The 12,350-nt window shown below is 37.3% G+C and overlaps 1 protein-coding gene across 1 annotated transcript in view; it reads right to left on the reverse strand.

The window, feature by feature from the left end:
- Positions 1–755: 755 nt before the first annotated feature.
- The window catches only part of KCNMB4 (potassium calcium-activated channel subfamily M regulatory beta subunit 4), a 35,284-nt gene continuing 23,689 nt past the window's right edge, over positions 756–12,350 (reverse strand). The window contains exon 3 of the mRNA XM_014070705.2: positions 756–1,317. Within this exon, the coding sequence (XP_013926180.1) occupies positions 1,149–1,317 (169 nt within the window). The 3' untranslated portion in view covers positions 756–1,148. The remainder of the gene's footprint in view (positions 1,318–12,350) is intronic.

Consider the following 12,350-nt stretch of genomic DNA (forward strand, 5'->3'; position numbering starts at 1 on the left):
ATCTAGTGAGGCTTGGCAGAAAATCTTACTCTTGGGAGTTTGGCAAGGGTAATGTGACAAATGAAATAAACTTGAACCAACAGCATTTAAGATCATTTTTTTTAAAAAAAAAAGCATGAGGATTCACTGTAGTGTCTCTTGAACATGAATATTGTTTCTGTTTTGTGATGGAACTTCTAAAAGCCATATGAGGAACTGAAAGACCAAAGTCTTCTGTAAAGAGTAAAGGGATCAAACACTTTCATTACAATAATAATGCACCAATATCTACCACCCTTTCCATTGAGAAATAACTAACTCTTGGTCAGCTGGGGCACACAGACAGGAAAACGAATACAAATTAGAACCTTGGAAAAATAGAACAAAAATATAAGGCTGGAAGCTTCTAATTGCCATCTGCTAATTTTCTGCTCTACTTATGCCATTTCTAATAGTTGAAAAAAATAAAAAAACTACTTAGGGTCCTAGAATCTTGCTCTGTTACTTTTTGAGTAACAATCAGGAAAAGGCCTGGTAAGAAATATAAATTTGCAATAGAATTTTCATCATAAAAAGAAATACATATGAAAGAAAATGTGGCTGCAAGATAGAAAATGAATCATCCCAAAAGTCAATTTTCAATTCCCAAAATAATTTTACGATATGCTGAGTGTTAAATGGTTAATTTCAAGAATAATCTGTAAGTCTGATATTTTGTGATATTTTGTTTTTGACCCTAAAGCAAATCACTCCCACAAAAGAAGGACACATGCTAATAAAAACAATCACTTTTTAATATTTGAGAAATACAGTCTATGAGAAAGAAAGTAATAAATATTCAAGACTAAATAATAGCATTAAGAAAGATAAATTTACTAAGATGAAGTTAACCACAATTTGGGTTTTCACACTTTGTCCTCCACTCCATCAGAGATTTTGATTTCATTAAGTTTGAATGAAGGTTTGATGCATCTTAGGATCATTTAATGGAAAAAACACACTTGCTTTCATAATGGCAGAAACAACTAGTTAACATGTCACAGCATGGTCATCTAGGCATCAGCCAGACCAGCAGTTGGCAATACACTGGGAATGGGCATTGCTGGAAATACCAGAGAAGTCAGTCACATTTGGTATTCCCTCATTCTTTCTTGAAGGGTATCCTCCATTTAGGAATGCTTCCTCTTCTTCATAGTTTCTGCTTTGACAGCCAAGCTCTTTGCACAAATGGTCAAGATCACAATTAGGACTCCAACCAGGAATGTGACCACTGGCCAAAGGAAGCAGTGCAAAAGAACAGATTCGTCGTGTGTACGTTGTAGCAATACATCATCTGGTCTGTAATAGGAAAGACAGCAGAATTATGGGTGGAGAGTTAGAATCAGCCATCCATGAACATAAAAGATATGTTGTTTGCAACATCATCAGAAACAATATACTGTCATGATTTCTCTACATTTTTACAACAATCCGATTTGCGGGGAAGAAACTAAATTAAATACAATTGATCTTGATATGTTCTTGGATATGTTAATATGTTTTGGAGCCCTGGTGGTGCAGTGGTTAGAATGCAGTATTGCAGGCTGACTCTGCCCACTGCAAGGAGTTCAATCCTGACGAGCTCAAGGTTGACTCAGCCTTCCATTTTCTGAGGTCAGTAAAATGAGATTGTTGGGGGCATTATGCTGACTCTATAAACCACTTAGAGAGTGCTGTGAAGCACTATGAAGTGGTTATAAGTGCTATTGTTTTGCTATTGCGTGCAGTTCTAAGTCTCATGAAATAAAAATGCTTGCTTGTTTTTTTAATTGTCCCTTATTTGTGAAAGCTAGTGGAATAGTGGAAGCTATTGCATATATAGCAGTGGTTTTTCTGAGATGGTTTGTTTTTAATCTGTGAATGCTTCCACTGCATTATACCTACTGGCACCCACTTTCAGCATGCATGCGCACAGTTCCTAACAAAGTACAAAATTAAATACAATATACTTCTCAAATCAAATTGCATGTTTAACTATTTATATGTAGCTGATTGTACATTTAAAACAAGAAACAATGAATATAACAAGCATGGGAATGAATGTCCTTCCAAGATATGCTATGTAACACATCAGTTGAGAGAAATAAACATTTCTAAGGTGTTTAGAAACAGAAAGAAGGATGGATATCTTAGAAACATATCTCCAAATTAAGTACTTATAGGAGAACAAAGAAATTCATTTAGAATTGCCTTTCATAGACCCCAAACTTGAAGATTATTGAAAAACCATGTGGAAATCTTAAACATGCAGTCAATGTAATAAACATAATGTTGGAACCTGACAGTTTGTCAGAGCTGCCACCCGGTGCTCTCCACCACCCTTTTTTTAATGTATATTTTTTTATTTTTAAACAAACATAGACAGACAAGACATATAACAAAAAAATGTCTTCCATTACATACAGTGTGTCGATTGGTTACAAGATTTTTGTGCATCCTTTCCATAATCACCACTTAAACTTTATATAAAGTCACATATTATCAGTCGGCTATATTTATATGCATTATTATTATAGTGCTTCTATAAAATTGTTTATCTTCTTGTATTCTAATTTCATATGTCAACTTACTCATTTCAGCATATTCCATTATTCATATCATCAATCTAATATATATGTATACAACTATTATTATTATTGAACATTCATTGAATATAACTATTATTACATCCTTTTTATGTGAAGCATGCTAAATTTAGAATAGATTTATATTATGGCATTTCATTACATCATCCTTAAATCATCCAGCGGTATTACATCTTTATATTCCCACTTACAGTTTATATAAAATTTCATACTATCAATCTAGTGTATATGTGCATTATTATCTTTGTTAATCATTTATTGGGCTATAACTATTATTACTTTGTCTTATACATAATACTCAACATTTAACTAAGTTTAACTTAATTTTTATTGTAACATTTCATTTCATCATCCTCTATACTTCCAGTAGTAGTGCCATCCAATATCTCTTGCCATTTGTAAAATCTGTATTCTATTTATTTTCTTGATAAATCTCATGTGGACTTATTTTGGCAACTTGTTGTTCATTGCATATCTTTTAAGAACTCGAAGCCCTCCATCTGTTCCTTCCATCAGCTTGCCTTTGGGTATCATTGGTGCTTCTGCCAAAATTACTCGCATTGTTTCTGCCAGATTTTTTCCCTTTTCTTCTTCCATGTTTTGAGGTCTGAGATAGAAATCCAGTTCATCAACCTCTCCTTTCAATATTCCACACATATCATCTCCCTCCACTCTTGGTTTGCTGTCAATGTCAACAATTTTCTTATCACTTTGTTCATGTTTTTCTGGAATTTTTTGAACTCTATCTTCAATTTTCATCATCGTTTTGTAAATATACTCAGCTCTTCCCTCCATTCTTTCTGTTCTTTGTTCTATAATCTCAAGACTCTTTTCAATGTTCTCTGTACTTATTAGTATTTTTTGAATTTCTAGCATAATATTTTGCAATGTTAATTCCTTTTCTTCTTCATGTTGCGCCATTTTTCCAGATTGTAAGCACTGCCACTGAACCATCCAAGGCTTTTTGCTAGATTTCAAACAAATTCACTATAATCTTTCAAGTCCAGGCTTTCTCTTTACTCCAGTCCAACTACTGATAATACTCCAAAAGAGCACCTGTATAAACAAATCGTGCTCGTCCCACTGTTCCTTTCAATAAACAAAATCAAGGACTTTGAGATATAAAATATAAGTCAAATGTTCATAGGAATTAGTGTTTCCAAGCCTCTAGGTGGCAGTGTTACTTCTTTTCCTTCTACTTTTACCCTTTTCTTTGTTCCGAACTTGAGAAAAAAAATGCTTAAAAGGTGCAATCCACCCGAACGTTGCAAAAAGAGATTCCAGATCCACATATACAAAAAGTGAGGAAAAATAGAAGAAGGAAAAAAGAGACCAGTCCAATTTAAAAAATAAGAGGCATTTTTAAGAATTCCATCCATTAAAAAAATGAAGTTAAAGCTAGCTAACACAAAAGAGGATCAAGATCTTACTCAACCAAAAAATTACAGACCTATGTCATTACTCAATATAGATTATAAAATTTTTACTAAAATACTAGTGAATAGGTTAATGTTGGTTATTCAGCAATTGATTCATAATGATCAAACACGTTTTATACAAGGGAGACAAATGAGAAGTAATGTAAGACAAATTGTTAATATATTGGAATATTTGGGAAAGAATAACCAAATCCCTGCTGCACTTATATTTCTAGATGCCGAGAAAGCCTTTGATCGAGTGAATTAGCAATTTTTATTGAAATTAATGCAAAAAATGCAAATAGGAGAGCATTTTTTTACAATCAATTAAAGCAATATATCAGGAACAAACAGCTCAAATCATAGTCAATGGAAGTTTAACAGATCCATTTAAAATTGAGAAAGGTACAAGGCAGGGTTGTCCTCTATCCCCACATTACTGTTTATTATAACTCTGGAATTATTGTTGAACAAAATACGGGGATCAGATGATTTACAGGGAATCAAGATTAGACATCAAGAATATAGAGTACGGGCTTTCGCAGATGATTTGGTTATAACATTAACCCAACCACAGGAATCTAGTAAGGTTTTAATGAATATGATTAATCAATATGGCCAAGTGTCCAGATTTAAAATAAATTTAGGGAAAACAAAGATGCTAGTTAAAAATATGAACACTAAACAAAGGGAAGAATTAGAAGGAATGACGGGATATGAAATAGTTAAAAAGGTTAGGTATTTAGGAGTCTATATTTCAACCTGAAATGGGAAACTATATAAGTATAATTATGAGCCACTATGGCGCAGCATACAGATAGAGATGAAAAATTGGGAAAAATTACAATTATCTTTGATGGGAAGAATAGCAGCAGTGAAAAGGAATGTTTTACCTAATTTTTTATTTCTTTTTCAAATGATACCAATAGTTTAAAAAGATGTAAATTTGCTAGAATGGCAGAAGGGCATTAATAAATTTGTATGGGCAGGGAAGAAGCCGAGAATTAAACTAAAAATAATGCAAGATGTGCGTGAAAGAGGAGGTTTGAAATTACCAAATTTAAAACTATATTATGAGGCAGTAAGTTTTATCGCTAATTAGTGATTGGATTAATTTAAAAGGTGATAGAATACTTAATATCGAAGGGCATGATTTGGTATATGGTTGGCATGCTTATTTGCTATATGACAAAAAGATAAATAAGAACTTTAAAAGTCATATTTTAAGGAATGCTCTACTGCGGGTCTGGAAAAAATATCAATATAAACTAAATGATAAGATACCTGTTCTGTCCCCCCTTCTCCGCTCGTTAACAGACGACAGGCAAACAAACTTAAAAGGAACTTTCTTTATCAGTTCTCAGCTCAGACTGGCTGCGAGCCCAAAAATAAACATAAATCAAGTCTCTCACCAGATAACAGAATACAAAACAAAACTCTTACAAAGCAATGCACTTCTCCAAGTCTCTCTCACAAACCATGACCGATGAATGCTGAACGAACCAATGAACGTTGACTCCTGCAACCAGGGCGTGGCACCATCCGTCCTTTTATCACCAGAATACGCCACTAACGAGCCCCAGCTGCATTGGTAATCTTGCATCCCGAAAAGACTCACAGAAGACGTCTGCTGAGTCACAACAGATACCTATGTGGGCAATTCCTAGACACGCAATAGAAAACATAAATATAGTACAAAAACAAGATGTAATTACATACAGACAGCTTCTTACCTTAGAAAGAGGTGTATTACAACTAAAACCCTTGAATGTACTAAAAGAGGAAAAGGCAATTCAAACATGGTTTCAGTACGGGCAGTTACAGGCCAGATGGAAAAAAGATCAAAAAATCGGTATTATGCAAGACGAGGATAATTTATTAAAACAAATTAGAGATCAAAGTCCAATGCATATAAAGAGATTATATAATGTATTAATAGAAATGGATTCGGAAACAGAATTAGTTAAAGACTGTATGATAAAATGGGCACAAAATTTTGAAGAATCAATAATGTTGGATACATGGGAAAAGATTTGGGTAAGAAATGTAAAATTTACACAAGCCCAAAATTTGAGAGAAAACTTTTATAAGATATTTTATAGATGGCATTTAGATCCTAAAAAACTGGCCTCTATGTATCCGAATTTACAACCTAAATGCTGGAGATGTGATTGTGCTGATGCTACATACTATTATATATGGTGGACTTGTAAAAAGGTTAAAGCATTTTGGATAAAAATATAGTGGATTATGCAAAATGTTCTTTAAAAAAGGATAAAGTTTACCCCTCAGTTATTTTTGTTAGGTATAATTACTGATTGTACAGTTATGGAGACTAACTTAATTTTGCATTTAATAACTGCAGCAAGACTGTTGGTGGCGCAATACTGGAAGAAGGAAGATTTGCCTACTATTCAAGAATAGACATTAAAAGTAACAAACTTAGCAGAGATAGCAATAGCAATAGCAATAGCAATAGCAGTTAGACTTATATACCGCTTCATAGGGCTTTCAGCCCTCTCTAAGCGGTTTACAGAGTCAGCATATTGCCCCCAACAACAATCTGGGTCCTCATTTTACCCACCTTGGAAGGATGGAAGGCTGAGTCAACCCTGAGCCGGTGAGATTTGAACAGCCGAACTGCAGAACTGCAGTCAGCTGAAGTAGCCTGCAGTGCTGCATTTAACCACTGCGCCACCTCGGCTCTAGGTGGCTAAAATTTTAGATGGCTAAAATATCGGCATATCTCAAGGACCATTCCAATGAGAGATATAAATTGGAGTGGAGAAGATGGATTGACTATACTCAAAATAAATATGGGACTAAGAAATTCCAGATAGCTTATGACTGAGGCAACAAGGAATGACATAATCTGTTTAGAGTTAGCCTAGCAAAGAGGAGTTAAAGTTCCAATGATAGAGGATATTAATTTTTTACATTTAAGTTTACTTTAGAATATTTTTGTTAAAGATTTATACCCTGTATTGGTTCTGGGAAGTCGGGGGAGGGAAGGTTGGGAGGGGTGGGATTTGGGTGGGGAGGGTAGGGGGAGGGAAGTAAACATTTGTAAAAGGTTTTTTTAAAAAAATCAATAAAAAAAGATAGCTAACACACCAATTCTGATTCAAGTTTAATTCGCCACTTACTGTCTTCTGTCTTCAATTTTAATTTTGCTCTAAGTCTTTTTGGGTGTTCTCTAATAGTAAAATTTTTCTCAGCAATTTTGATACATTCTCTCTCTCCTGCTCTACTTCTGTTGCAGAGGGCTGTCCCAACGTTGTGCAGCTTCAATGGCTGCTTCTCTTGTAGCTGGAAAAAAAGAGCTTCTCCTGGATCGACCAGGGGCTTTGCGATGCCCCTGAGATCAGCAGGATGTGCCCTTCTCTATCACTGTCTCTGCGGGACAGTTTAGGTCCAAAAAGGACCATCCAGCAGCAGAGATATCAACAGCAATCCTGGAGCCCCAAGATTGCATGTCTTGTTGTAGTGACATCAGCCCTGTCTCTTCCCCACCACCTTTTATAGCCATGAGAACAGAAACCCATGGACTTCATCGTGGATTTACCAGACAGCCAAGGGAACAAGGTCATTTGGACAATAATAGACTTGTTCTCCAAGCATGCTCATTTTGTAGCATGTACTGGCCTTCCATCTGCTAGGAAACTGGCCAAATTGTTTATTACCCATGTCTATAGATTCCATGGCATCCCCAAAAGGATAATTTCAGACAGGGAAGTGCAATTCACTGCCCGGTTCTGGCACAGATTTGTGGCAATGGTGGGGGTCTTCACAGGGACTTAGTACAGCCTTCCACCCCACAACCAATGTTGCTGCAGAGAGGGCAAACTTGATGGTGGAGCACTACTTAAGATGTAACGTCCAGTACCAACAGACCGATTGGGCTGAACTCCTTCCCTTTGCAGAGGTTGCATATAACAATTCAGTGCACAAAAGTATGGGGCTTACCCCATTTCATGTGGCTACAAGGCAGGAGTTCATCCCAATTCCAGAGTGTCCTCAGGTGCGCCCAGATGACACGACCTCGCAGGAGTGGATAGCCCGGATGCAAAAAGTTTGGAAAGTGATGTCATTCTTTTGCCACATATAAAAAGAGTGCTGATGGAAGGCGCAAGGACCTTTCCACGTAGGCCAAAGGGTATACCTCTCCACTAAATATCTCAGGCTGCCGTTGCCATGTAAGAAACTCGGGCCCAAATTCATTGGGCCTTTCCCAATCATGCTAGTTATTAACCCAGTCATAGTGCAGCTAAGACTCCCCCCTCTACTGGGGAAAACACATCCAGTCTTCCACTGCAGCCTGCTTTGATCAGTTCATGCATCTGATATCAAAGCCGCCAGCCCCGGTTACTGTAGATGGGGAACAGAACTATGTAGTGCAAGATATACTAGATACCAGGTGACACAGAGGACGGTTACAATACCTTGTTTTATGGAAAGGTTATCCCCTGTCGAAGGCATTGTGGATTCATAGCAAGGACTGTAGGGTGCCCCACCTGATAGTGAGATTCCACCACAGACATCCCACAAAACCAGGGGGAAGGGGTCCTTTGACTCCTAATTGAGTGTAATTTTTAGCTCCCCAAATGCTGTCTCTGTGGTAAGAGGCCGCATGTCAGCTCCGGCCAGCCCAGAGGGCTGGAGCTGCCATTCAGGAGAGAAAAACCAGGCCAGCTGCCAAGACTCACCAGGCTTCACTCCTCCACAAGCAGCTGAGTAAAATACAAAGCTATTGATAACTGACTGACAACAATCCATGATTAATTGCCTTATTTGTTGCCCATTTATTCATTGCCATAGTGCTTTGTTGGTCAGTTCGTGCCGGAGGAAGAATACAAACTGCATTTACAAACCATTTCTGTATTTGGCTGTTTTCATTAACCCTTCAGAACCTGAGACATAAGGATATTCCTGAGCTAGAAGAACAGGAAGCAAGTCCAAAAACAAGAACAGAAAGGCTCTTAGTTGGGTACAGAAAACATTCAGAAGCTACAGATTCAGGTTCTGCCATCAATTTCATGCTGCTTCCATCACAAATGAGAGCATCACAATTTTTCAACTACTTATGTCAACAAGGATTTCAGCATAGACACATTTTCCACTGTGAAAGACTTTGGGGGAAATACTGTACCATTTTGCCCATGTATAGTAAAGTATTGCTTGGAATAGTTCCAAATATTGCTTGTCACTTGCTCTCAGCACTACAATCCCTGTGCAGCAGGACTTCTCTGAGATTGATAAGACTTGTACTTTCTTCCTCTGTCCCCCTTCGGCTCTTTCTAACAATGAGATTATTGATTTTCTGGAAGAGCAGCATTCTTATAATTTGTAAATTTTAAAAAATCTTAACTGTCAGGCAAACAAAGTATATGAAATTAAGCTGAAGGGAGCTCTGATTATGTGCCTACAAATTCACTCCTGATCCATGTTCTATCTTCCTTAACCCCACCAACTTGTTAGCCAGGCTATTTCTTCTAGAAATAGTACTAGCACTAGCAGTAAATATTTATTTTAGTACTAGCAGTAGTTATTTATTAATATCCAATAAATCAATAGAGCGCAGTTGGGCCATGAGATAAAGCAGGAGGAAGCTCTGCTGGTGTTCCTGTAAGCTCATTCCCTCTTCCACCTCACCAACTTGTTAGACAGATATTTCTGGAATAAATGGGAATATTGATCTTCTGGAAGACTGGCATTCCCTAATCAGAAATTCAAGTAACTCTGTATTCACTCAGAACATGGTTAATCAAACTTTCCATTTCAAGCTTATGCCCAGGGATCCTCAGCTCTGCCTTGCAATGTGTATGAAGACAAATTGATGGTTGTTTTTCTAATGGCAGATGGTGCTGGATAAAGAGACAAAAGAAAAAGTAATCAAAGAATTAACCAATCACTGCTTTGAAATATTTCCTTATTAAAGCTGTAAGGTCGGTACCACTTGCTAACCTTGTTCCAGAGATACATGAAGCTCAACTGACTAAGTGACCTGCGCAAACAATGTAATTTTTGCTGATATACCTTTTCTGATTGATTCAAGGAATGCATATTAATCTTGCTACCTGAAAGTGCTTTTAGTTTATTTTTTATAAGACTAAACCAGAATCTTCCCACTTCTTTAATCAACAATACAATATGTGTAGTTTATAACCATAGAGCGACAACCAAGTTAAAGTGGGTTTAAAGAGGCTCTCTGTCTGCATTTGGATTCAGCACTTGGTTGCCACTCAAAAAAGAAAACAGCCAACTAAGATGACAAAATAAAGGTTGGCAAATGTTCTATTCTCTAAAAGCAGAACATTCTATTCTCTAAAAGCCCTTATTACAGAGGGTTCCTTTGCTGCAACAAAGCAATTATCTTAAGATGGATGACTCCAAAGTGCAGCATAGTGCTCTGCAGATGGTTATTATCTATTGCATTCTTTCATTTAGTAACTCTAAACAAATATTTGGCACAGCATTTATCCTGACATAGAATAAAAGATATTCATGTTACAGCTGCCAAGTCACAATGGAAAATAAACAGTAGACTTAATTTGGCATGATTGAAGAGATACATACCTGCCGAACTCTAGTGTTGCAGAGAATGAGATAGAGAGAGAGATACAATACAAGTCTACTGTATGTGTGTAGAGAGGTAACTATATACTGCATGGCAGGGGTGAAAACATATTTCACTATAAGCAACCCTGTGTGAAGATTTCTCCCTACTGCTATGTAATGTGTGCCAAGAGGCCATGGTGGAGTCTCCAACCTTTTTGAGCTATAAGGTTGCTGTTGGATTCTGCAGTGTACTTATAGCCTGGTTGCCTACCAGCAGAATAGCTGCAAAAATGGTCAGTCCCAAAAGGACTATTTGCTGAAAGACTGTCTGGTGAGGCTGTATTAGCCACCCACTAACTCCCAAAAGACAGTTTAAGTTTCCAACTCAAATATGTCTAGTACATTTTCAATTATGAATTTTCTCCTGCTTCCCTTTTATAAATTATTGTTCAGAAAAGAGAAACAAGTCAGAGGCAAACAGTGGTGGGATTCAAATAATTTAACAACTGGTTCTCTGCCCTAATGACCAGCTGAGTAGGCGTGGCTCAGTGGTCATGTGACCATGTGGGCATGGCCAATTCAACGTCACTCAGGTCAATGGGATCTTCGTCTTAGCTGTTACAATGTAATAAGGGTTAACCGGAAAGGCAGTTTCTGTAAGCAAGGCACTAAAGATTAAGCTAGAAACAACACCAGAATGTTTCCTTCCTGCCTTCCTTACAGGATTAGCCCTGAAAAGTGGGGGGGAAAACAAAAGGTGGTTTCTTCCAACAACCGGTTCTCCGAACTGCTTAGAAAGTTAACAACCGGTTCTCCCGGCTAGGTGCGGACTGGCTGAATCTCACCACTGGAGGCAAAAGGCTAAAATGTCATTGCCAGCAGAATTTAGTTCATGAGTATGAAACACAAGGAGTTGAAAACCAAACTAACCAGAAGCCCGTGCAATCAATTCCAACATTGAGATCACAAAGTAATGAAGACCAAGGCTATAAGTCAGCTCTACAGCCATACATTGGTTGCAGATCATCTCTCAGCATTGTATTCTTTTTGGCTGTTTGCTTTTGAAAAGGATTGTTCCTGAAGGGACTCCTGAACTTCCAAGTTCAGGAGGTGGGGGTTTCTTTTGGTTTTTTTGTGAAAGAGATAAATCAACATAAAAAGCACCAAAGTGTACTGTATACTGAGAATTATTTCAGGAAAAAAGATAAATCCAGACAAGAAGAGCTGGAATAATGTTATTATTTGACAAATCTTGTGACCCCAAGCACAATGGAGATTCTGGTCATCTGAAAAGTTCTCCTGGATCTTTTTGTGAGTCTCAATCTCAGGATAGGAGTAGGAAAGCAACAATGGGCAGTTTGTATGTTGAGATTATGTTGTGGGCACTATCACAAAAAAGCTAGCAAGTGGGCGGCCATCCACGTTAGTCTGTAGTGGCAAAAATCAAGACTTTGGTAATCCCTTTTCTGACTAGCAAATGTTATTAAAAACCATAAACTTTCAAGAACTGCAGCTCTTTTGATTGATTGATTGATTGAGTGATTGATTGATTGATTGCCATCAGGTCAGTCTTGACTCTTAATAACCAAATAGATAGGGTTTCTCCATGATGATCTATTCTTAATCTGATATTTCAGGTTTTCTATTGTTGTGTAGTCACTGTAACTGAGTCCATTCACGTTGGTGCTAGCCATCCTCTTCTCCTCTTTCCCTCCATCTTTCCCAGCATTACAGCTTTTTCTAGGAAGACAGGTCTTTGCCTAATGTGTTC

Source organism: Thamnophis sirtalis, unplaced genomic scaffold (genome assembly GCF_051295495.1).
Source record: "Thamnophis sirtalis isolate CommonGarterSnake01/CBP01778 unplaced genomic scaffold, rThaSir2_p1.2 scaffold_9, whole genome shotgun sequence".
NCBI classification, from domain to species: Eukaryota; Metazoa; Chordata; class Lepidosauria; order Squamata; family Natricidae; genus Thamnophis; species Thamnophis sirtalis.